This window comes from Melozone crissalis, unplaced genomic scaffold (genome assembly GCF_028551555.1).
Source record: "Melozone crissalis strain CALT ecotype California unplaced genomic scaffold, PUWL_Pcris_2 ptg000056l_1, whole genome shotgun sequence".
In the NCBI taxonomy this organism is placed as follows: domain Eukaryota; kingdom Metazoa; phylum Chordata; class Aves; order Passeriformes; family Passerellidae; genus Melozone; species Melozone crissalis.
In genome coordinates, this window is record NW_026535834.1 from 331,488 (window position 1) to 357,123 (window position 25,636).

Sequence of the window (25,636 nt, forward strand, 5' to 3'; positions counted from 1 at the left end):
GCATCCCCATGCACCGGTGCCGCTGCCGGCAGCCGCCGCAGGAGCAGCGTGGGGCTGTGCTGGCGCTGCCGGCTAATGATCAAATCAGCTGGTGGCCAAAGTGCAATTACGAGTCGTGGCTGGGAGCTGCTCCCTTCCAAGAGAGCTAATTGAAAATACACGGAGGCCATTATTAGTAATTAGGAGGTAGCTGCTGTTCGGCAGGGATGTGCTCACCCCGACACCCTCCAGCTGGCCCTGCATGGGTGGGGGGAGCGTGGGGCGAGGTCTGGTGAGCCAACTGGGGGAGCCCCACTCCTGCCTCCCCAACTGCTTCCTCGGTGGCTCTCTTGGATTCCCAACGGGTTCCAAGGAAACAGGGAGACTGGGAACGGAGCTGAGCTTCAGGGACAGAGCAAGGGTGGGGTTTGTGCTGGGGGAAGGCTGCCTCCCATTGTGATGAACTCCCTGCTCCCTGCAGCCTCCCCGGCTGAGCCCATCACGTGCCCGGGAAGGTGCAAGGTCCAGCGGGGCAGGGATCGCGGAGCCGAGGGCTGGCAGCCGGCTGCAGAATGAGGCGCCTGCTCTCCCTGCTGGGCATCCTGCAGCTCCTGGGTGAGTACGGCCAGGGCCCTGCCTTGGCGAGCAGGGGTGACCGCTGGGCGAGGTCCGCGTTTAGTGTCCTCCAGCAGCCCTGGAGCAGAGCTGCGGGCTCTGTCACTCCCAGTGTACCGGACTGGCAGACGGGAGAAGGCATTTCCAGCCGGACACGGGGAAGGCAGGCAGGCACCGAGGCTGGGACAGCCGTGCGGAGCCTGCTGAGCCTCTCATTTGAAGTCAGCAGCGCTGCGCTGCAGGACACGCTCCTTGTTGAATATGCATGTCGATTTGGTGTTCAAGGACTGCGCTTCCCGGGAGACAGGGCCGATTAAACAGCACACTGATACTTCCAGGGCTGGGGAGGGGGCAGGAATGCAGGGGGCAAAGGGATTAACCTGCGGCCGGGGGAGCCGTGTCCGGGGTGGGCCCGCTGTGAGCCCGCTCGGCCTACGGGACCTGAGGCTTCGTGCCGTGGGGCCGGCCGAGCCTTGCGGCTGCAGCTCCGGCCTCGCCATTCCCCACCTTCCCGGCGGCAGGGAGACGAGGGAACCGCAGCAAGGACGGAACAACTTGCCACTACTGTCTGGGGGCTTTTTTTCCTTCTTAAGCTTTTTTTTCTGCTCTGAGCTAGGAAGGTGTTTATGCACAACACTGCGAGCAGCTGCTTGGCTGCAGTTTTTACCGCCGGTAATGTTTTTTTCCCTCTCGGAGGGTTTTACAGAGGACACGGCACGGGTATGTTCGCCCAGCCTGAGGGCTCCCTCAGGCACCGCAGCCCGGCGTGAGGCAGGAGCCCCTCCGCGGTTGCACCTGGGCTCCAGGACTTTCATTCTGGTTAAAAATACATCGTTTCCTGTTCATTTGGAGACGGCTACTACAGCCAGCGGTCTCGGCAGAGCCCCTGGCAGAGTAAACACTGCAAATTGCACCTCACGGTGATCCCTGTGTGCTGATAGAGCCTCTGCAGGCTCATCGCACCCATCGCTCGCAGGAGCCGGGCCCGGGCTTTGTGCAGCGCTGCAGTCACTGAGAGCCCCTCCCGCCCCGGGCTGGGCCCGCGTTCCCTCTGCAAGGCCCCAGCCCTTCCACCACGGGCTTTCTACATACTTTGTAATTTTATGGGTCTTTCTCCTACAGAAAAGATGATCTATTAAAATTACAGAAGTAGGAGGGTTTTTTGGTAATTTTCTCTTCTGGGTCTCACACTCACTTGCCTGAAGCCATTTAATTCAGGATGGTGGAGGTTCATTCATCTTCAGCTGAACATGCATCCCCCAGCCAAGCCTGGGCAGTGTCAGGTTGGGAGGCTGCTCTGCTGTGCTTGTGCAGAGAGGTCAGAGTGAAACCCCCTCTGCCATGTCCTGTCCCTGCCCAGCAGGCTCATCCCTGTGGGGCCCCAAGGGCAGGACTGCCACTGTCCCAGGAAACCCCAAGGGGAAGAACCCTGTTTCCCAACGTGTTTATGTCTCAGACTGAAGTACACCACTGAATCCTCCCTCTCCAGCTCCAAACACATGAAACCAGCCTGTACTTGTGCTACATGTCCCACAGCAAATGCCCTTTCTTCTCGTGCCCTGTCATAGTGGTATCACAGCTCTGCATGCCCACTCTCTACCTTCTGGAAAACAAAGGCTGAGGAATCTTTGCTTGTTTAATTAGTCTGAGTGACAACTAAACCCCCTGCAAGGGTTGCTTAACTACCAGGTGTATGCTATTCTTACCTTTTGCCTGCAGGACACTTCCCTGCCTTCTGTCTGCTTGCTGAGCGTTTGTCCCTTGCTTCTCTTCCTGTCTGAGTGGCTCAAACCATCACCCAGCCAAAAAAAATCTCCCCTGTCGAGAAGGGCTGTGACTGCTCAGCTGGGATAATGCAGGAGCTGCTCTTGGGTAGAAAATCCCCAAATCTGACCTATAAATGCCAAGCCAACCTAAAGCACGTCCCAGAGCAGGCTCCCAGTGCCTCTCATGGACTGGGTTAAACTGGTTTTTCTGTTCCCTCCCAGCTGCCACCGCTGCCGTGTACAAGCAGTGGATCCCCAACACCAATTTCGAAACCGCCTCCAACTGGGATAAAGGCAGAGTCCCCTGTGCCAGGGATGTGGTTCACTTTGACAAGGACAAGGTATAGACATTTTAAATTTATTTTATTTTTGCTGTCACACAACACCATCAGGCATTGGAAAAGCCCCTTTACCTGCCAGGGCAAAGCACACTTCATGCTTGCTTTTCTTGCAGGTTGTCTCAGTCTTCGTCGGGTCTCCCCACGTGCTGACAGACATGGTAAGGCATGGTGGGCAGAGGTGCACGAGGGTGGGTGAGGGCAGGGCCAGCCCTGGAGCTCTGCCTGGTGGCACATTCCCCTGCCCCCCTCTCTACAGAATGATAAAATGGTTTGGCTTGGAAGGGACCTTAAAGGTGATCAGTCCGACCCCCTGCCATGGACAGGGACACCTTCCAGCAGGCCAGGTTGCTCAAAGTCCTGTCCAACCCAGCCCTGAACACTTACAGGGATGGGGCACCCACAGCTTCTCTGGGCAACCTGTGCCAGTGTCTCATCACCGTCACAGTAAAGAATTTCTTCCTAATATCTACTGTCCTCTGTCAGTTTATTGTCATTCCATGGTCCAGCCAGACCAAGGATGCCTCAGCTGGGGAAAGGAACAGGAGTCCTACAGTAGCCTGGGTTTCTCTGTACCATGGAACCAAAAAGCCCATTTCTGCTTGTTTTGGTTGGTTGGTTTTGTTTTGTTGTTTATTTGTTTGCTTGTTGTTTGTTTGTTTTTATTTGGGGGAAATGAGAGAGAGTACAGCAAAATCCAATTTCATTTTAAAGAAATTGATTTTTTCTTCTCAAAGGAGGGATAAACCCCCTCCATGTGATGGAGGGCTTAGCAGTATTTGGCTGAGGAGCACCAACCCATAGCATTGTTGACAGAGCAGGCACTAGCCCTGGGCAGAAGCTAAGTGAAGCTGACATCAAAATATCTTGAAATGAAAACAAACTGTTCTGAGAAATCCCAAAATGTTGCTTGAGAAATTTTCTTTCAAGTGCCATTGGGTTTTGTATTTTTCTGTGGTATGATCAGTCTAGCTGTGGCAGCATGAGCACAACACCCTGCTGAAATGTGTGTGTTGAGTGATACAAGATTGGAGGGGGATCAACTCGGATGGGGTTTCTGACCCAACCTGGTTTTGCCCCACGTGAGGAACTCTACCCCAGAGCAGGCTGACAGGCACCCATGGAAACATGGGCCCTCAATCTCTGTGGCTTGGAGGGTAAAATTTAACAGGGAGGAATTAAAGGGAAAAGCAAACTCCTTGTCCCAGCCTGCCAGTGGGGGATGGGTCACCAGTGAGCCCTCTCCCAGTGCTGGGACAGCACGAGATGGGCTGGATCCTGTTTGGAAAACCTTCTCCTCCAGACCTGATGAGCTTGTGGATGAGATTCCTCTCTTGGTTTTAGGGCAGCTTTGCTCTTTTATTGGCCATTAAATTTGAAGAAGCCCTTGAAATTTATGTGGTGTAATTTGTTCAGGCTGTCTACGCCACTAATAGTTTTGATGCTTTGATAACGCCATGTGCCATGTTTAATCCCTCTGCAAATATTTGGAAAAGATACTTTATTTATATGGCATTTTAAATATGAATTTTTGAAGGAAAGAATGTACTGGGGAAATACGTACAAATATAATGTAATAAATGATGTGGAATTTACCCAGAGAAGAAAAGAGCAAAATACCACTCCAGTAGATTTTATTTTACTTACAGATGAATGTATAATATTTCTAAAGTACTTTCATCAGAGGCCTGCAAAGTGCATAATTGCAGAGCAGCGTCAGTCATTATGGCTGAGCCTCCTGCAGCCAAGCTGGAGAGCAGAGCTGAGCAGCCTGGGGAGAGGGAGATCCGCACAACCTTTGCACAGCACAAGCCAACACCCATGGCCCTGCCCCCTGCTCGGCAGGATGGCTCCTACTGCAGCTGAGGGGTGGCTCAGGGTGCCCCAGTGACCCCTGGCTCGTCCCTGTCAGAGGATCCAGAGTGCTGGCAGGAGCCCCTGGGGACCCTCTGTGCCTTGGGGTTTCTCTGGGCCCCTGCTGCTGGGCTCCAGGGTTACAGTGAATTTTGTGCAGATGGGGAGGGATCCATGAGGGAATGCAGCATCACATGGGCTGTGAGGGCACCATCCTCCTCCTGCACTGAATTGCACTGCAGGTGAGCAGCCAGCCCTGCCTGTATCCTGTACTGCAGCTCACACCTTCCTTCTGAGCATCACTGCCCCAGCCATTCCCTGTGAACTGTCCCAGCATGTCTCTTAGTGAGGTGGTTAATATTTCTTTGTAATTTCAGCTCAGGCACTTCCCTCCTGCTCACTGCCGTGCTCTGCTGTCACCAGGTGACACAGGGACTGCCAAGGTTAGGGATGAAAAAGGAATGAAACCCACCACCTGAGCCAGGCTGCCACTCATGCAAATGGCATGAAATTTGGCAACCAGCTGGTTAGAAAATGAATTGGTCATGAGGGTTTTTGCAGGGAGGCCGGGCTGCACCTGTTCGGCTGCCAGCCACACGCGCTGGAGCATTAATCACTTAAATCAGCAAGAATACATTAAGCTTTAGAGTCACCATGGAGATGCTATACAGCCTTTGGCCAAAAAAAAAAAAAATAAAAGCAGAATGTTGTTTGCTATAGTACCATAGAAGGAAATTCATGGCTGAGGAGGGATTAGGCTCTCAGTGACTTTCATGAAGATAAGTGCCTGCTGTGGCACGTGTAGGGGGGGATGCTTGCTGCTGCTGATGGAGGGACAGCGTGAGATCTCCCATCCCAACTCCCCAGCTGAGTGTAGTGCCAGGCAGTCCTCATGTGTCACCATCGCTCCTCTCCTGGACATTTGTGTGAAAGCTCACTTCTGTATGGTGAGCTCTCCAGCTCCCCTCCCCATCCATCCCATGTGGGCACCAGCCAAGTGCTGGGAGATGCTTTCTTGGGAGGAGGCTGTTGGGGCACAGAGCCTACCTCCCTGCTCAGAGCTCACTCACTGAGCATCCAGCTCAGCACTTATTTGAAGTTTCAGATGGATCCCTAATTCAGTCACACATTAAATCCAAATCCAGCTTAAAGCGTAAGTGGCTTTGATGCACAACCGTTGTGATTAGGCTGGATTTTCTATGGTGTTTAGCTGCCTAAAGATGCAGATCAGTATTTAGCCAGCTTTTGGAGGTGCCTGAGACTAAATGTGCAGGAAAGATGGAAATGGAGGTGATGATGCCTGGCATGGGTGCTCCAGGGCAAGGCAGAATTTGGCTTTGTTTGTTTCCTGATGGGGGAGAAAGACTCCTGAGAGGGAGTGGACCCTCTGGCTATGTCTGTGCTTCCAAAGGGAGCCAGGCCAGGGCATGGCTGCAGCAGTGAGCCTGGTGTTTGCCCCAGTAACAGCAGCCCTGGTGCAGTTTGTGCCTGAGCTGTCCAGCACTGACATGTGGGCCAGGGATGGATGCTGCTGCTTCTGTTTTTGGGGTGGCAGGAGTCGGGTTTATTCACATGGGCTGAGCAGCCTTGCTCGACCCCAGGGTCAGGACCCTGGCTGGGGTTCCTCAGCAGCCCTGACATCACCTGTCCTGCTCTGCCCCATCCCTGAGCTCTGCTGTGGGGCAGCATCTGTCTGTACCCCCTCCCTGCCTGCCCCACGAGGGGCTGCATGGCTGGGCAAGGGTTCGGAGTGGCCCTGGGGTCTGACCAGGGACACCTCCTCCAGCCTTATATTTTTAGCTGCCTAATTGTGAGAGCAGAATGTACTCGGCTTTGCTGCAGGATGCTCCCGCTCGGTTCCTGGCAGAGATTGATCTCGAAATGCCAATTGCTCTCCAGGGGCACCGGCTCTAATGAATTGCCACAGTTCGCGCTAGTCCCAGGCACCGGTGCTCCCTCCCCCACCTCTTCCCAGACAGCAGGGTAATGAGACAACCAGAAAAGGGATTATTTTTCCTTCCCCTAAGATGAAGATAAAAAATTTCAGGGGACTGTGTGCAAGCACATAATTCCAAGATGGAATCCTGCAGTCTTTTCTGTGTCAGCGTTTGCAATGAAGGTGCATGCAGGAAAGGAGTTTGGTAAAGCAGCCATTTACACTCATCTCCCTGAGTCTATTTGCTCATTTCAGGCTGGTTTCCAGCAGGAGGAGTTACTAAAGTCTGATGAGCAGAGCAGCTTGCCAGCATCCTGGGCTGCAGCGGATGCTAGAGCCTAGCTGGCTGGGAAGCTGCTCCATGGACTGTCTGCCATCCCTTCTCTGCTGGGCATGGCCCCTCTGCCCACACCTCAACCTCTTCCTGGCTTTCTCTGCCCTTGTCTGTAGAGGAAAGTTCAGGTAAAGGAGCTTAACTAATCTGAAATAGATTTGGCAAGTGGCTTTAAGCCTCTCTTGTGTCTCTGCATCCAGAGCTCAATGTCTTCAGCTACCCAAGGGGCTTCCCATGTCCTTGTGACACCTGATTTTTGTATGATGTCAGGACCTGTTCAGCTAGAAGCCTCTACTGGCCATCTGCAATCAAGTTAATGTGCTTTTTGGGTCTGTTGTTTGTTTTTTGTCTTCCCATGGCTTTCACTGGGGAGGTTTGGCAGGGGCTGTACCAGGCAGCACCCGTGTGGCATGGCCAGGAGCTGTGGCTTCTCTGTAGGGACTGGCAGGACCGTGATGTGTTGGGAACCTGATGTGTCAGGCCACCCCTGTGCCAGGGGATGTGGTGGCAAGGCCAGGTTGGGCAGGTGCTGTGGGGAGCTCGTGTGCTGAAACACAACGTGAAACGTGATGAGCACACCCAGCAGGGGAGCCGGCTCCGGCGTTAATGACAGCGCGGCTGTGCTGCTGCTGCTGCTGGGCAGGGAGAGCAGCCAAGCACCTCGTTAGCTTGCAGGGGCTGACACTGAAATGATGATATCCCCTGGCATGCCGCTCCTGTGCCTGTGCTCCTGCCTGCTCTGGGTCAGAAGCAGAGGGGTGAGCTATTGCTGGGGTCAGAACAGGGCTGTGGGCATCCCCCACCACTGCTGGTGGGACCCATGGACAGCAGCACCAGCCTCCGTACCCCGGGTGTGCTGTGCCAGCCTGCAGGAGCATGGGGATACAGGCTGCAGTTCTGGCCTGGTTTCCTTGGGAAGGTAAAGCCCCATTCCTCATGGGACCTTGTGCCTGGGCAGGGAGGTCTTTGGGCAGCAAGGTGCTACTCCAGCAGCAGGGACCCTCACACTGAGGTCTTGGGGTGGCAGGAGGTCATCCTGCCTTGCTGGGGACCTGGACTGGCTGCTGTGGGATCGAGGGCTGTGGCAGGAGCAGGCTGGCTCTGGCAGCAGGCTGGGGGTGTGGGGTGGCATGTGTGGCTGAGGGGAAGGACACTGTCCTGAGGGAGCCGGTGAAAGCTTCACCTGGACCAGAAGGTGAAAAAATGAAGCCTCAGTAATGAACCCCAGAAATGCTGGGCTGCAAGCGAGCCCCTGGCAATGCTCCAGCGCTTTCTGAGGGATTCACCTGTGGGTGATCCTGGCCCTGTGCCTTTCTGTGGTGTCAGCCAGCAGCTGGATATCACCCAGGCACCAGCTGCACTGAGACCCCCAGCCCCAGCAGACACTGGGAAAATCCCTGCTGTTCCCACCTGGGACAGAATGGGCAGGGCCCACCCGTCTGCTGCCCTGGCTGCCTGCTGCTGCCACTGCCCCAGCAGGGCTGTACTGGGAAAGATGAAATGGAAATTTCCCTTGTGCATTATTGCTTGTGGTGGGTTACAGCAGTCTGTGTTGGAGCCATAGCCCACCTGCATCCTATCCCAGTGATGTTTTCCAATGGAGAGACAGCAACTCCAGGGCCAAAACTGCTCCTGGGCTGGGTGCCAGGCAAGGGGATGTAGCTGGGGGCTGATGGCTGCTAACCTGCCTGATGATGCAGCTGTGGAGGCAGCTCAGTGTGCCCAGGCAGTCTTAGTGTTGAGTGATGGGGATGGTGGCACCATCCCATCCAAGCAAGGAATTCAAATGCATTGATGTTGCAGATAAAAGCAAGGCTGGGGGAAGACCTGGCTGCAGTCACCAGTGTTGTTCACCCAGGTTAAAGCACAAGTGTGCATTATTCCTGGTCTGATGATGGTGACATGCCAGTCACAGTGCTCCTGTCAGTCATCTCAGCCCGATGCTTGGGACTCAAGAATCTGCCAGAGGCTGGTTCCAGTCAGAGGCCACCTGATTGGAAAGCCATCTCTCAGGACTTTGCTATTTTTTATTTCACGTTTTGGAGACTAGTTTCTTTTTCACTTATGCATTGGGGGAGCAGATTCCTTCTGGTAGTGCAATGCTGGGACTGGTCCAAGAGCCACATGGGGTCTTTCCTCTTTTTTTTTTTTTTTCCCCCCAACTTTGATAAGAAAAATGACTGTGTTTCAGTTGTCATTACACTTGATAATGATAACTGAGGAGATAAGTGATTTACCTGTATCAGGGATGGAAAATGACTAATGGGACTCTAAACACTCACTATATTAATGGCCCTGGAGTACATGTTGGCAGGAGGAAGGGAAAGCAGATGAAACATCCAGCTTTTTGGCTTTGGTCCACTGGTACCTGTCATTGCTCAGTTCAAAATGTACTTGGAAAGTGGCCCAACCTGCATGCAATTTCCATACTAAATTCCCAAAGGTAGAAAACCACTGCCCAACCACAGTCTCTATTTGTCCTCTGCAGTGAGCCGAGATACTTAACTTAAGTTAGGAAAAAAGAAAGGGCAAATTATTTACAAAGATCCACTGGGTGATGGAGACTCTCCTGAAACGCTGCCCAGTGGTGAGAATCTCAGGCAGGGCTGGTGGTGGATGTGCAGCACAGTGGGCAGGGAGCCATAGCTGCAGGGCCCAGCCCCAGACGTTCCTGTGATGAGGCAGAAGTGCAGAGCTCTTCCTGAACTTGGTGTTTGTGGAGATGAGGTGACTCTGTCCCGTCTTGCATCATGTTGTGTTGCATTTTAATTCCAGGGCTGGTGCTTGCAGTGTTTGGGTAATCCCAGGGTGTGAAGGGACATGGTGTGTGCTCACTCTCATTTCACTGCCTCACTGACTCCCACATGAGCAGCTTCCTCTGGAATACCAGCCAGCCTGGGAGTTTGACCTCAGCAGTGGAGGGGGATCTCCTGTGATGGCTGGAGAAGCTGCAGCTTGTCTAGAGAGCTCAGAGGCCAATGTCTCCAGAGCACAGGTGCTGCAGGCATGGGGCAGATTTGGCATCAGACATTTCTCCCAGCTCTCCTCTTGAGTAGAACCGGTGCTGTGTCCTGCTGGCCCATCCACACCTGCTTGCCCTCCCAAGCACGTGCAGGGTGCCCAGAGCTGACTGCTGTGAAGATCTGGTACCCTGTGCTGGTGAAAGGATCTGCTGCATCCCATCCAAAGGGCCAGGCTGGGCAGCTCAGATGGCCTGAGCAGCCAGCTGGCCCCCTTCCTGCCTGGCCCTGCTGTGCGCAGCTGGCTGCAGGGGCCAGGGGCTGCAATGGCCCAGCCAGCCTGGAAGAAGGGACTGGGCTGGCAGTGCTGCTGGCACTGGCCTGAGCATGGGTGGCAGCTGACTGCTCCAAATCTCCCATCGCCCACTCCTGCCTGAGCTCACACAAAAACAAGCCAGGGCATTTGAACTGAAGTACAGCGTTTTGTGGTTGAAGCTGGTAGCATTGCAGGCCAAGTCCTGAGCCTCCAAACAGACTTGCTTTGATGGCTTTTTCATCTGCAGCTAAAGGACATGATGCCTTTTGTATCCTGGCAGACCTTTCAGCCTTTTTCAGTGCTTCGGTATTGGACAGATTTCCTTACTCAAAAGTAATAGAAATTCAGAGAACCTGATGGCAGGACACAAGCTGTGCTCTGATGGAGCAATGTCCCTAGGCAAAGGCTTCTTCCTGGCTGGGGGGAGGAATGCACACCCTTGGGGCACATGTTGCCCCAACCTCAGTTACTCCCAGTGTCATCCCCTCTTGTCCAGCCCAATGTGTGCATTGCTGGCTCCACAGCAGATGGTGCAGAGGAGCACTGTGAGACTTGTCTTGGTGACAGCCACCCTCTGCTCTCTGTACTGGCTTCTCAAGGTTCCTGAGCCAGGAGAGAGGCACCAGGGCTAAGGCTTTCAAAGCACTGCACCAACAAGGCACTCAACTTCTTAACAGGTGCCCACCTAGAGTTTGGGGGTGATGAGCTTTTTGTCTTGTCCACCTCCCCCATCCCTTCCCCATGGTGGCCTCGGAGTGGCACTGAGCATCCTCAGGCAGGACTGCCCAGGGACGGAGAGCTGTCATGGCCACCATGCAGCAGTCAGTCATAACTCTTGCTTTCTCTAACCTACATACATATTTAAAGACCAGTTAAGTAGATGAAACCTTAAAATCCCATTTAACTTTTTCTGCCTGAGCACAGGACCCCATACGTTGGCATAACGCAGTCCTGGAGGGCTTTCAGCTGCTGTTGGGAGTGATGCTAAAACACTGGATAGACCAAATTAGAGAAGGATGCCTTGAGCATCACTGACTCTAAAATATTAGAAGAAACTATGACTTTCTCTCTGCAATTTCTAAATGTAAAATAAGATGGGCTGGGCTGAATAACCTGTCTGCTGTGGATGAGTTGCCTGAGTCAATAATTTGTCAGGGCCTGTCCCAGAGTTAGCAGTGCTGGCTGGTGACCCAGGTGGCCACAGTTTCTTGCTGGAAAGGTTCCCATGGCAGAGCTGTGCCTGTTGAGGTGTGTCAATGGGTGGGCCCTGCAGGCTGAAGCCAGGTCAGTGCTGTGACCCTGACTACAGCTGGTGATGTCCTGCCCAGCAAGAAGAGAGTCTGGCTGTGGCAAGCTGCTCCCAATGCCACTGTGCATTTCCCTTAGCTTGTGCTCCGTGCAAATTCACTACCTGACACTGTACCAAGCATAGCCTGGGCCCCTGATTTATATGTTGTGGGGAAAGCACAGCCCATGGAGGGGGGAACCTGTTAAGTGAGGGGGCCTCTGGCACTTGCAGAGTGGAGTTGGGTTTTTCTTGGTGTACCAGCCATGCATAAATCCATTCCTGAGCGGCTGCAAGTGTGTATGAGAGGAGGAAGAAACTGTCAAAGAGCTTATTTTGCTTTTTCCTGTTCTTGCTCCTCTGAATGCTTTTCTGTGTTATGGAGGATAATGTCACACTGCCTCTCCCCATTACAGGATGCTCATCCATAAAACCAGGAGCTGATACTTTCCCAGGTACATGGGGCACGGTAAGGGTAGCTCCTGATAACTGTGAAGTGCCTTGGAGACTGTAATAGGCAGCCTAACAATTAGCAGTGTTGTTTGGTAACAAATCTGGGTGGCTGGCAGCAGGACAGTAACACTCTGCATCCTTTATCTAGTACCTGCCCCTGAACGGAGAGTTCCTGCTGGCAGCTGGTGCAGCCTTCACAGCTTTCGATGGCAGCTGGGATCCAGGCTGTGACTCAGGTATTCTGTGCCCAAACCAGGCACCCATCAGGCTGTGAGGAGTTGTGTAAATTCAGCCCAAATACCTCTACAAAGGTCCTACCTCAGGGCAAAGTGAATCACTCCTCTTCAATACTTACCTTTTCTTTGATGACCTCCCTCACATCGGATCTTTTTTTCCTCCTAGATCACCTGTCTTCTTAAAAGGTAATTACAGTAGGGAAGCCTTTGAAGTTGTAGCAGAGAGGCAAATATTGTTTGTATTTTCCCCTGCCTATTAAGCATGTAGCCACATCAAAGCCCTTATTTTCTCTGCCATGGTGTTTCTAAAGAAAACCAGTTAGGAGTTACACACTGGTGATCCAAACCATGGCCACCACAACAAACTGGCCTTTGGCCCCACACACACATCCTCCCCTCCCCCAGCCCATGGCTGAGACAGCAGCTTTGTGTCATTGCTGCCTGCTTTTATCTGAAAGCTGTTTTCTAGGGAGGTGTATTTGGGGTGCTTAAGAACTGCCCCATGCTTTCAGTGGCAAGTAACTTTTTAGTTCCTCTACAGGGAAGGAAGTATTAAAGCAGAGCATCTGTGCCTGCACTCTGAATGGGAAACAAAAAAGAGAAAAAAGAGAGAAAAAGTCTAAATCAGTCTCCCCAGAGGAAGAATTGTATCTTAAGACTGTCTGGAGCCACTCTGAAATCCTTCATCCCTATAATTTTTTTTTTTATTTTGGGGCTCTTTGTCCCCCAGCAGGGATGCTCTAGCATCTGTGCTTGGCACTGGGCTTTTCCTGCTGACCATGCACTGCTCCCCTGAAATCAGCTGGTGTTTCTGGGACAGCTTTCACAAATGGACTTCTCTAAAGCATGATTTCAAAATGAATGCAAATAATTCAGTCACTAAGTACCTGCATGCTGGCTGAATTGGTAAAGGTTCAGCTGCTGGGAAGGGAGAGAAGGAATCAGGGCACTGCATAATAAGACTAACCAGCAGGGAAATGGTTAATGGGTAAATAATTGATAGTTAAATTGAGCACTGGCTTTGGGGTTACCTGCTGCAGGGAATAGGGCCTGTCACATTTCTGCAGACTGCCAGGCTGCTGGGAAACTGGGACGTGAATTATCATACCCATTTTTATCAGATTTAGCTGTTACTCAGCATTCAGGCAGATGTTTTCCTCCTTAACATCCTCCTTAAGGATGAGCTTTAAAAAATGGGGAAAAAATATCCTCTGGGATCTGGGCCTGGAAGCCTGCAGGCAGATGTGGGATTTGGGCTGAGACCCCAGCCCTGAGTTCTGGGAAGCTTTGCCAAGGTCTGGGAAATGCCTGCAGTGGGTGCCCATGAGGGGGTGCCAGGGCCAGCCCTCGGCTCCCTGCCCACAGGGTGAGATGCTTCACTTCGGGTGAAGGTTTTGCCAGCCCAGATGCATCTGCTGGGGCTTTGGATTTGGGCTGGGGTCATGCTCAGCCTTTTCTGTCTCTTTTCCAGGTGGAACAGTGAGGTTCGCTGACGCTGAGCACCGCTCGTGGTTCGACCCCACGCTGTGGCGGGATGTCCTCCCCAGCGGGGAGCTCAGGCCCGGCGGGCCCATCTTCTCCGTGCATGAGGAGCGCGTCCCGTGCCGCCACGACGATGTTATCTTCCAGCCCGAAACCTCCTTCCGGGTAAACACCGACTCAGCGCAGCCCGTGATTCAGCTCCGCAGCATCTCTGTCATGGGCCAGGTGAGGCGGGAGTAAGAGAAACTGGCTCGGCTCCTTCCCAGCACAGCCCCGAGAGGGGGAGCAGCGCTGCACGGGGAGATGGGCACACCCGCGGGGCTGCAGCTCCATGAGCTGCTGCTGCTGTGGATGGCCTCCATGGCTTTTTGCGTCAACCAGTTTGTTATCGGCTCCCTCCCCGCAGTGTGGGAGTGTGGCTGTCTCGCTATGAATGTTTAAAAAAGGGCCAATATGCACGGGTCAAACCATCAGCAAATGGCAGCTTCTGCGGCTCCCAGGAGTCAGTCTCTTCCCAGGCACGTGTCTGCAGCCGTGCTGCTCAGGAACCCTCTGGGGACACCTCCCTCCTGCCCCCGACCTTAACATGGCCTGTGGCCCAGTGATCGTGTCCCAGCTTTGCTTCAGCACTGCTGTTTAATTGATTGGAGGGATAATTATAGAAGCGCTGGCAGGCTGCTGTGCCTCAGCCCGGGAATCAGGCTCCCCACGAGCCCTGTCCCTCCTGGTCGGAGGAGCAGAAGATCACAGGCGCTGCAGCGGTAAACACAGGCTCCTTCCAGGAGTGGGAGATGCGGCAGGCGTTTCATAAGTTATTTATTATTTCTGCTGCTGTGCTGGCTGGGATCTGTCATTTCAGGGCCAGGCATTAGGTAGCTGCTTTTTGAGTAATAGACTCAGTCGGTGCCCAGGCGGGTGCGGGCGAGTCTGAACAAGGCAGCGCCCCAGCGGAACTCACCCCAGCCCCACAGAACCCCAGGGATGCAGAGGTGAATGCTCTTGGGTGCTCAGAGTGATGCTGGTCCTGCTGACGCTTCAGATTACCCCACAGCACGTCATCCCCCCCAGGGACCACTGCAGGCTGTCCCTCAGGGCTGGGGCTGCTGCTGAGCAATGAGATGGAAGGAGAAGGTGCTTTTTATGATCATAGCATATTTCCTGAGAACTGACCTTATGAGCTTCTCTATCCCTTTGTAGCCAGCCTACTCTGTGCTCTGTGATGACTATTTTCACCCCAGGGCCTGAGAAATCTACCTGTTGTGCCAGAGCATGGAGACACTTCCTGTGGAAGAGAGTGGGTGAGAGAATCACCGGTGACTTGGCAGGATGAGGCTGGTTAGTCCAGCTCAGCCTTTACTGATGCCAAGCACATAGAAATTCTTTCCCAGATAGAGGGAAAACAGTTCAAACCCAGCCCCCTTCCTCCCCGTCGTGAAAAGCTGGTAACTTGAATTCTCTGAGCCAGCAGAAAGATGGAAAGCAAAAGAAGAAAAGGCCCAGCCATCTCATTGTCATTGTTTTTGGTTTGAGAGTTTTTCTGTTGATCCAGGGGAAAAGATGGAATGAGTGCTTTGGCAGGGTTTTCCTGCTGCATCACTGCCTGCACTGGGGCTTCCCAGTGATGGCCATCAGATGTGACACCAGGTGTCCCAGCAGCATGGCTGGGTGCCTGGGGCCAGCACTGGGACCTGTCCTGGCATACTCACCTACTTTGCTGCTCTTCCCTTACAGGAGCTGAACACCCCATCATCCTGGGCTGGGTACCTGGGGGGCCCCTCTGCCCCGCTGCAGTTTCATGGCAATGGCACTCTCCAGGTGACAGGCACTGGCTGTCCTGATAAGTCTGGCTGTGCCTGTGGGAACGCCCTGGTGAGTCTTCCCTTTCCCGTTTTGGGGGTTCCCATGCAGTTTGTGGGGCCAGGACTGATGCTGCCCTGCTCTCCTTTAGGATGGCCCCCGCATCTGCGCAGCCCTGCTCAGGGCACCAGGGAGGCAGTGCCCAGAGCCAGCGTGCCAGAGCCCTCTGCAGCCCCTTGGCCACTGCTGTGGGGTCTGTGGTGAGTGGGGGACACGGCCCTATTCCTCCTCCCTGCCATGCCAGCTGCCCCAGCCTGCTTCCCCTGGCTCCCTGGGGGAAAGTTGGGTGCAGGGGGTGCTTGCTGCTGGTTGTAAGCTGGAGTTTTGCTGTATGACTGCTGCCAAGGGTCCTATCTGTGGGTCCCATGTGCAGATCCCATTGTGCACCTTCCAGCACATCTTTCTGAAGAGATCCTGGCTTTTGGGAGCTTGTTCTCAGTCGCAGCCCTTTGTCCGTGCTTCTGGTTTATCCTGTCAGGATGTCACAGCTCGTCAAGCTAATAGGGCTCTGCTGAGTTTATGCAGCTGAAAACACACAGAGGAAATGCAACCTTTTCCACTGTAATGTCAGCTCCCCAACAGCCAGCTTGTTTAATTTTATTTAAAATAAAAGCATGCAGATTGACAGCATTCTTTCTGCAATCGGTGCTCCTCCATTAATCTGCATGAAACGTTCCTAGGGGCAATTTTTCATGCACAACTGTACCTGGATACTTGGCATCCAATATTTGGTATGTCATACCAAATTCATTAAAATGGCACCATATGTTTCTTCAGTGTGCTCCTAAAAGCATAGGCCCTTACAGTCTTTAGGACAATTTAAAATTTCAGCAAATGCTTAATTTTATTTTTTCCCAGGAAAATATTTGTCCCCATGACTGCAGTGCAGTGGTGTGGGGAGCACAGGTATTCCCTCCTCTCAGCCTTCCCCCCCCAAGCCAGGGTAGTACTGCCTCATGCCCCAGAACCAGGGAAATGAAGAGCTTCCCAGAGGGATAAGTATGAGAAAACTTTCCAGGGAAAGCTTCTCTCCAGAATGTACTGGAAAGTCAAAAGCCTTTCATCAAACCCAGCTGACAAAAAGACCAGCAGGGGAGGTTTGTCCCTGAGCCCAGCCAGATCAGTTGCACAGGGTACCAGGGGGTCCCCAGTGCCTGTCGTGGCAGTCAGAGCTGTGCTGCTGTGGCTGCCCTCTGTCCACACGTGGTGAGTTTGATGTCTGTCTGTCTGTCTGTTTTCTGGCTGCAGGGGCCACCATTAACCTGGAGTTCACTCCCGATTTTGACCTGCAGAAGTACCAGGACAAATTGGTCCAAGAGTTGCTGAGCCAGGTACTGAGCCTGCCAGACTGGGAGGGGCTAACGAAACCACGAGCCACTGGCCACATCTGCTGGTGACGTGATGGCTGTGGGACTGTCTGGGGCAGGTGTGTGGTCCCAGTGTGCAGTGCCAGGGTGCAGCTCACTCCCCACCACCCTGCAGGGCCCACACTCCCTGTGTGACCTCTTGGATGTGCTTGCTGTGGGAGCTGGCTCCTTGCTCCCCACCACAGCCCCACCATCTGCTGAGCTCAGGGCAGGAAGAGCTGCTGGCTTGCAGTGGGGAAGGATGCAGGGGGGCTTGCTGCTCTGGAAAACAGAGCAGAGCAGGGAGCTCAGCACACGCAGCTGGGATGGTGCAAACCAGCAGCAGGGCATTCCCTGGCACTGGCCAGCTCTCAGATGCTCTACAAAGCATCACTTCATGCTGCTGCTTGTCAGACACAACATGACATCCCTCCTCTTTGCCAGGGGCTGCTGGGGGAGGAGGTGTGCTCTGTGCTGCACTGGGAGGTTCGATACCAGGGTATTGCTCTATTGATCCCGAGCTGAAAGCTGTCTGCCTGCCCTCCTTACAGCCACACGCCTTCATACAGCTTTTAATGGGTGTGGTACATGAAATTGCTTTCTCAGCATGCTCTCCTCCATGGGGGCTCACTGTGTGCTGGGTGCTGGTCACAGCCTGGGGGAGAGGGGATGTACAGGCCTCTCCTTTGGGAAATGGCACTGCCGTGGCAGGGATGGCAGCTCCGTGGTGGGGCTCACAGGAGGGTTCAGGTGGGCCTTGCAGCTGCACCCATCGTGGCTGTCTGGAGATGTGCCTGATGTGTGCCTGTCCTCTCCCTGGCTTTACTGTCTCCCTGTGTTTTGGGCAGCCCAGATACGCCGGTGTGCAGCTGGCCATGTCCAAGGTGCACAGAGCACAGACCTTCCTGGGCCTCGTGTCCCGCGGCGCCGCTCCTCTCATCCAGATGGTGCTGATTGATGACAGAGCGGGAGCGCAGGCGGGCACCGCTGCCGAGCAGCTGGCAGCAGACATCATGCAGGACATAGCACAGCACGGTAACCCCCTGTCCTTCTCAGCAGGCCCCCTGCAGGGGCACCCAGACCCACTGCTGGCCAGAGCTTTGCATTCCCTGCCAGCAGCCCACATGGCCAGTGGGGGCTGAATGTCTCTAAGGAGGGAGATTCGGCAGCATCTCTCCACAGCCTGTCTCCACAACTGACCTTCTCTGCAGTAAAGCAGTTTTTGTATAGAAATACTTAGATAAATATAGGTATTTAAGTGGAATTTACCATATTCAGTATCTGTCCATTGCCTCTTGCCCTGTCACTGGGACCTGCTGAGAAGAGCCTGGCTCACCACAGCTCCAGCTGTGCTCACCAGGGCAGGGCAGAGCAGAGTGGAGGGGTCACCTCCCTTGTCCTGCTGGCAATTCTCCTCCTGCAGCCTGGGATACCAGTGTGCTTCCATGCCACATCTGACCATGACCAGCTGGGTGCCTGCCAGAGCCCCTGGTCCCTGCCTGCAGAGCTGCTCTGCAGCCAGAATGCTGCTTGTGGAGACAGGGAGGTAGACAGGAGACAGGTTGAGGTAGAAGACCTGGAGATCTTTGGACGCCACTTCTGCAGATGGCGTGAAGGCTGGCAGATGGTGATGGGCACACAGGTCACAGCCAGGGGACCTGGTGGTCATTGTGTGGGTGGCAGACCCACAGGGGCTTGTCCCCATTGAGTCCATCCACCTGTGAATCAACAAGGACAATCAACCAGACAGGCAGGACCTGACCCAGCTGAAGGCTCCCTCTGCCATGGGTGTGGGGATGTGTTGCCCTGTACAATCCTCATCCCTGTTTCTTCCCAGGTGAAGCTCTCGGCATTTCAAGTGGCAAGATGGAAGTGGCCACTGGCAGCACTGCCACTGGGCAGGTGGGGAGCCCCCCAGTGAGCAGGATCGCAGCAGGGACGGTCATGGGGCTGCTCTTCAGTCTCCTGTTCCTTGGAGGGATCCTCTTTCTCTACAGAAAGGGAAAGCTGAGGTAAGGATGGGGCTTCTGCCAGCAGCAGATATTCAGGCTGCCTCTGCCTGGGAGCAGCTGCCAGCCCGGGCTGTCCTTCCAGCCTGGCACACAGGGGCACACGGTGCTGCCCAGAGCTCCCATGGAGAGGGGCACGGCCTGGCACCCTGCCACCCCAACATTACTGTTCATAGAACCAAAACATGGTTTGGGTTGGAAGGACTCAAAGATCATCCAGTTCCAGCCCCCTGCCATAGCCAGTGACACCTTCCACCAGACCAGGTTTCTGAGAGCCCCAGCCAGCCTGGCCTTGAACACTTCCAGGGATGGAGCATCCACAGCTCTCTGGGCAGCCTGTGCCAGGGCCTCACTGCCCTCACTGTAAAGAGTTTGTTCCCAATATCTAATCTAAACCTGCCTGTGTCAGTTTAAAACCTGTCCTTGCTCCTCATGGTTTTCTGGAGGTGAGGTGGCTGAAAAGCACTTCTGTACTCTTGGGCTGTTGCTTCATTCTCCTCCATAACCAGGAGGAGCTGCCTCTTGGCAGGGTGCAGAGTGCTTGGGTGGGAGCAGGGCTGCTGGAGCTCTGCACAGCCTTGTCATGGTGCCTGGTGACATCTCCTGAGCTCTGCACAGCCTTGTCATGGTGCCTGGTGACATCTCCTGTTCCTTGGCACCATTAGTTTGCAGCCCTGCTGGGGAAGGGAGGACTGAACCTGCCAGCAGCTCGATAGAAATGCATCAAAATAATGCAAAACACTTGTCCCACAGCTTCACAGCCATTCCAAAAGCAAGTGCAGCTCCTGGTGCATTGCTTGTTCACACAGCATGGAGTACAGTGCAGGTCCCAGGGCAGGGCTGGAGGGTGCACCTGGCTGCACCACAGCTGGAGCTAGTCAGAAATACCCCTTCTCCATCACCTTTTCCCTCACAGCTTGGATATGGGGCCTGGCTGTGATTCCCAGCAGTGCCCACAGCAAGTGCTTGAGGCACCCACCTCTGTTCCTCCCACATGCACCCACCTTCTCATGGAGGGTTTTGCAGGGTACCCAGCTTGAGCAAGTGGGGTTGACTTTACACACTTGATAACCAGGGCTCAGGAATTGTTTAAATTTGCATGTGCAAAGTGCACCTGTGTCTGCCGGGGGGTGCTGAGCTCCCTGGTGCTGGGGCTGCTGTGTCACAGGCTCACAAGTCAGGTTGTTTGTTCCCTCCTGCCTCCTCCACTGGGATTTTGTCACTGTGCAGCTGTGGCCCTGGCCAGGAACACTTGCCCTGCTGCTTGACACGTGCTGACATGATATTTCCTAGCAGTAAACCCATGCCTTCATTTAATTTCTAAATAAAACTCCCAGGCCCATAATTGCTACTTGATGATTTATCTTTGACTGATGCTTCTTTGGATGCTGGACAGGCCTTTGAAAACAGCTCTGTCAGCAGCAGGAGGGAATTTTATGTAGGAGACAGAACTGAACACGAGCCCAGGGCCTGTCCCACTGGAGCTGCAGGTCCCCCTTGTTTCCACCAAAAGGGACCTGGCAGAGCTTCCCTCAGAGCTCCATGATGTGCATGACCTGCTGCTGAGCCCACCTGCAGCCCAGTGCAGGGGAGTGCTCAGTGACTGGGACCCTTAGGAGAAAAGTAATGAAGAAAATAACACAAGTAGTGATGGTGATAAAGATGAAAAAATGATAATGTGATAAAAGCAATGATAAAAGTAATGATAAAAGTAATTAATACTTGTTGAGATTACAGTGGGAACAGGTTTCAGCTCTGTGGCAATTCATTTAGACCACAGGGAAGGAATGATTGCTCCAAAATGAAGCCTGTGCTAGAGTTGTCTGGCTCTGCAAACTCCTCCCTCCAGAATGCAGGTCCCAGATCTCCTGGCTGAATGATTTCTGCTGGGTACAGCTGCTTTTCCCTGGGAAGGGTTACAAATACCCCATTTCAATAACAGCCTGACATTTTGTCCCTGTATAATTTGCCATCCACCTCTTGGGGAGGCTGGGTTTCAGCTGGGGGAGCTGCAGGGCTGCAGGGTGTGGGTGCTGATGCCCAGCTGCAGGGCTGCAGGGTGTGGGTGCTGATGCCCAGCTGCAGGGCTGCAGGGCTGCAGGGTGTGGGTGCTGATGCCCAGCTCTGCCCAGGTTGCCCGCCCTGCGCCCGCAGCACCCCTGGGAGAGGATGGAGGAGCCGGCGCCCCCTGCACCAGCCAGTGACAAAGGCTTTGACAACCCCGTGTTCAGCGTGGTGAGTCCCCCCTGCCAGGGGTGCCTGGGGCATGGGCAGGAGCTGCTGGCTGCTGTGACACTCCTGAAACCCTCCTGGGGTTCCCTGAGGGGAGCCCTGCTGTCCCTGGGCCAGGAGGGGTCTGTGGGACATCCCTGTTCTCCCTGAGGTCACCGGCCTCTCGGCTGCTGCAGGGACTCAGCCCTGGGTGGGTTTTGCCCAAGGGTTTTGTTCCTCTTCCCTATTGGTTGTTTTTCCTCCCTTGCTGTTGCAGGAGCCTCCAGATGTTGACCTTGCAGAAGTGGCATCCAAAGATCTCCAGGTCTTCTACCTCAACCCTCTGTACAATGCGAGCGAGACAGAGACCTGATGGTGTGGACTCATGCTGGGGCAGACCCCACTCCCCTGGGGATATCACCATGTCTCCAGCCCTCACAGCCCCTCACATCACTCCTGGTGGGATTCAAGCCAGAAGCAGATCCCACCTGAATAAAAATGTCTTTTTTTCAGTGAAGGAAACCACAGCAAGCCTTCAGTGTTGGGACTCAGTCACATGGACATGGTCTCCCTGGTGTTACTTCTGGATTTTAAGCTGTGTTTTGCAGGTGTCAGTTCTTTTTAGATAGTTCAGCATTGAGATTTGGGTCTCAGATGGTATCCAGAGAAGTTGGGGTCTAGCTCAGCACCCCTTGCTTTAGCCAGCACTCTGCTGGGTTTGCCCCAGGGCACACAGCAGGTTGAAGGAAGCATCCCTGGATGCATGACAGAAATTCAGAATATGAATTTTGGAATATGACCCAGAGCCTTCAGGGTCTGGAAGGTTGTTTTGCTTTCCAGCAGCGTGCTCAGTGCTGGGGATGTCTGCTCAGGGTCCCCATTCATCCTCTCATTCCTGTCCACTGGGTGCTGGTGAGGTGTAGTCCTGATTAAACAATTCCCTCCCCAGGAAAGCTTCTGGAGCTTGCTCCTTCCCTCTGTGCCTGGACTGATAGGTAAGAAACCCTCTTGAACCTTTGGGGATTTATTCTGTTATTCCTCAAGGTGAGAAGGTCTTCTCTTGGTAGAAGGGGAAGGAAATTTGATGCCGGGGTCCCTGGGAGGGATGCAGGCAGGAGCTGAGGGCTGGGGACAGTCACACCAGCCCATCTCTGATGAGGGCTGGGGCAGTGGCACTGAGGGGCCTCGTTAGCGCTGGCCTGTGTCAAACACCATCATCTGCTCACAATGTCAGGCTGTGCATCTTTATGGAGCAGGGCTGATGGGTGAGGTGGAAATTATGGAGATGTATGCAAATGGATGCAAATTTACACTCTACTGAGTATTCAGTAGGGCTTGTTGGCATATTCCATAAGGAAGCAGCTATTTTAAGTTTATAATATTTTGTTCTAGTCTCTGGAAGACATAATCCCTTCTCAAAGGGCTGGGAATTCATCATTAGGTGCATCAGAGCCCTGAAGAAGGGTAAAAGGCAGCCTGTGGTGGGAGCAGCCCTGCCCTCTGGGAACAGGCAGGACAAGAGCACAAAGCCAGCAGGGAGCAAGGCCTCTCTGGGTGCTGTGGTGCATTTGCAAGTGGGGCAGAGCCAGGGCAGTCCTGTGCTCAGGGCACACATCCCCTTGGGGTTTCACCTCTCCTGAGGGGGCTCCTCCAGCAGTTCTGGGCTGAAAAGCAGCTTGCCTGGGCAGGAGTCTCTTGCCTCTGTCAGACACTTTTTGCTGGGTGAAATGGTCAGCAGGCAGGTCAGAAAGCAGAGGAAGCCATCAGCCTGCAGCAGCTGCCATGGGGAATTCCCAATCCCCACCATCCCATGGTCCTACAACCAGTGCATCACTGGGGAGCAGTGACCCAGGGACAGCACCCAGGAATTCACCTCACAACACAGAGTCACTCCTGTGGTGTGAGCCCAAGGTGGATCCCCAGCCCAAGCCCTGCTGCTGACCCCCAGGGTCAGACATGGCCAGGGCTCAGTGCAGCTCAGCAGCCCTGGTGTTACCATGGTGCCTGTGAGAGCAGCCACATCCTCCACCAGCTACATCCCTCCTTTCTGCTGTGAGGGCCTTCTTGTGTTCTTTTCCTCTTTCACATCAGTTCATTGTAGGTGACTCCAGCCCACAGGCCTTCAAATACAAACACACACAGAGGAATTTTCTTTCTGGGGCCAATGCCCCAGGCAGCCCATCACACCCACACGAGGAAGGGGCTCAGGGGTGACCCCCAGGGAGTCCCCACCTCAGAGTGAATTTCTCTCCCTGGCTGTTTTTGGGCCTCACTCATTGTGTGAATTGTGATGTGAGGATTGGGAGGGGTCTCAATGGCTGCATCCCCACATCCTGTGCAGAGGGGGAAAGGCAAGAGCATTCCATGGCCATGGGCTGAGGGAGAGAAGAGACAACCCATTGGCAAGGGGACCATTGCACAAGGGGGTGTCAGGATGGTGTTCTTGCCCTGCAAGTGGCTGAGGACATCAGCTCTGTGTCCTGCCTGCTCACACAGGGATTTGAGGGTGAGCCACAGGCTGCCGTGTGTTTGTGGAGTCAAACACCCTCCTGGGACACATCACTGACATGGAGGGAGGCAGAGCAGCCTGTGGCAGGAGCCTCCACCTGGTCACCCCTATGTGTTTGAATTTGCTGTTGGCGAAGCTTCATTTTTAAAATGCATTAGCAGCTCGAGGTCACTTACAATAGAGGCTTTAATTAATGCAGAGATCAATTTTTGTCAGTGCACGAGCAGAGCACAGTCTGTACTTTTCCTTCAGGAGCCACTCGCTCGCTCGTACAGAACGCGCCGCAGGGAGGGGGGAGCTCTGCAGAAACAAAATGAAGCACCAGAGTCAGTTTGTGATGCTGGGATCGAGAGCTGCTGGGAGAACAGGTGTACCCGTGATTGTATCCATGATTGTATCCATGACTGCTGCACCCCGACACACACAGCCCGTGCTGCAGGCAGGGCAGAGCAAAGGGGTTGGTACACAAGTGTCTCCTGGGATCCTGCCTAAACAAGGAATTTAATTCACAGACATCCTTGGTAAGCAGCACATTGCATGGATGGTTTATGTCACTGAGGCTGTGCACGGCAGGTCTGGGCACCTGATGGCTTTGTTTTGCTTCTGGTCCTGAGTGTCAGGGGTCCCCCACTGTGACAGACTAATTCAAAATGCATTAGTGTTAATGGCAAGATGTCAGGAGTCATTGCTTGCTAGGGTGTCAAAAGAAAAAGCCACCTGCACACTATTAATGGGCACCAACACATAGCACGGTGCCTTCCCTTCGCCGCTCACAGAAGTTGAGCAAACCCAGATTGTGGCAGAGTCCTCAAAATATCCCAGAGCCCAAAGACAGACTTGGCTCGATGAATGTATATTTTTATATCTCTTTCAGCAGGAGGGAGCAGTGGCAGGAGGGCATTTGGCAGGGACGGGTCTCACCGGAGTGCAGGGGCCGGCCAAGGCACTGCGGGGCCGCAGCTCCGGCCGCGTCCATCAGCATGCAGGGCCCTGCACCGCCCGTCCCCGCGGGACTGCAGAGCGGGGACTGCGTAAGGAACAGCAAAGGAGCCGAGGCTGAAAAAATCTGAGGGTTTTATCTATGAGAGAGCATCAATAAACCTGCATGAACCTGTGCAGTCAGATGACAAAAAAAGTGCTGCAGCTTATTGGGGAGCAGGGAAAATATTTGCTGCAAGGACAGGGAAGGGGCTGATTCCTTAGTCCATGTTCCTCCTCTGGCTGGAGCACAGCACTGCAGCTCCCGCTGGCTGAGCACGTCCTGCTGTCTTCTGCTCCTGTCCTCAGCTAACCCTGCCGGCAGCGCTGGCCTGAGCACCAGGCACCGCTGGGACCGGCTCCTGCCAGCGTTCGGCATCCCTGGGCATCCCACACCAGGCCTGCAGCTGATACCTGGTCTCATCACCACCCTCGGTTCCCAAAAACATGTTTAGGGCATCTCAGAATCACTGAGATCGTGCTGGCACCGTGCCTTCCCTCCTGTCTTCCTGACGTGGTCCTGTGCCCATGGAACCCCCTCCCCGCAAGCAGAGCCCCTCCAGCCCCGTGTGCTGCCGTGCCAGAGCCGAGCCCCGGCACCAGAGCAGCTCTGCCCCCGCAGGAAGGGGCTGCCCTGCTCCGGGCAAGGGTGGCAGCTGCCCAGGGCCCCAGGGCTGCCAGGGAGGAATGGTGAGGGGCAGCTGAGAGGGGAGCCACATTCACAGGGGTCGGGCAGAGCTGCTGCCACAGCAGGGAAAGGCAAGGGCTGGGCAGCTGAACACTGATTTTTGGACTGTCCTCCTCCCTTCTGCCTGCCAGAGCTGCTTCATCCAGAGCAGATGGTGCAAACTGGAACACAAGATGCTCCAGTAGCCTGGCATGCAAGAATGCCATGTGTTCTTTTTGGTTCAAAATAAGCTAAACTCAGCAAGACAAGGGTTCTGGTCATGATACACCAGCTTCCATGCATTAATACTTTGCTTAACTGCACCTCAAGGTGCAGTTCAGTTCCCCCAGTCACCTCCTCCCTCAGACACTTTGCTGCTTCTCAGTGCTTCAGGCTACCAGTGCCAGCTCTCAAGGTTTTTACACATCTGCTTTCTCCCAGGGATGCCAATCTGGTGCTGTGCAGAACAAGGGTGCCTGCAGCACCTCCAGCATTTCCACTCTGA

General features: G+C 54.1%; 1 protein-coding gene across 1 annotated transcript; it reads left to right on the top strand.

Annotated features, from left to right (window-relative positions):
- Positions 1-422: 422 nt before the first annotated feature.
- On the top strand, positions 423-21,869 carry AMN (amnion associated transmembrane protein). The gene is made up of 12 exons (XM_054286798.1): positions 423-594; positions 2,583-2,701; positions 2,815-2,859; positions 11,985-12,072; positions 13,544-13,779; positions 15,286-15,423; positions 15,503-15,611; positions 16,660-16,742; positions 17,606-17,792; positions 18,595-18,769; positions 20,899-21,001; positions 21,255-21,869. The coding sequence occupies exons 1-12, from the start codon at positions 552-554 to the stop codon at positions 21,348-21,350; spliced, it is 1,422 nt and encodes a 473-aa protein (XP_054142773.1). The 5' UTR covers positions 423-551; the 3' UTR covers positions 21,351-21,869.
- The last annotated feature ends 3,767 nt before the right edge of the window (positions 21,870-25,636 follow it).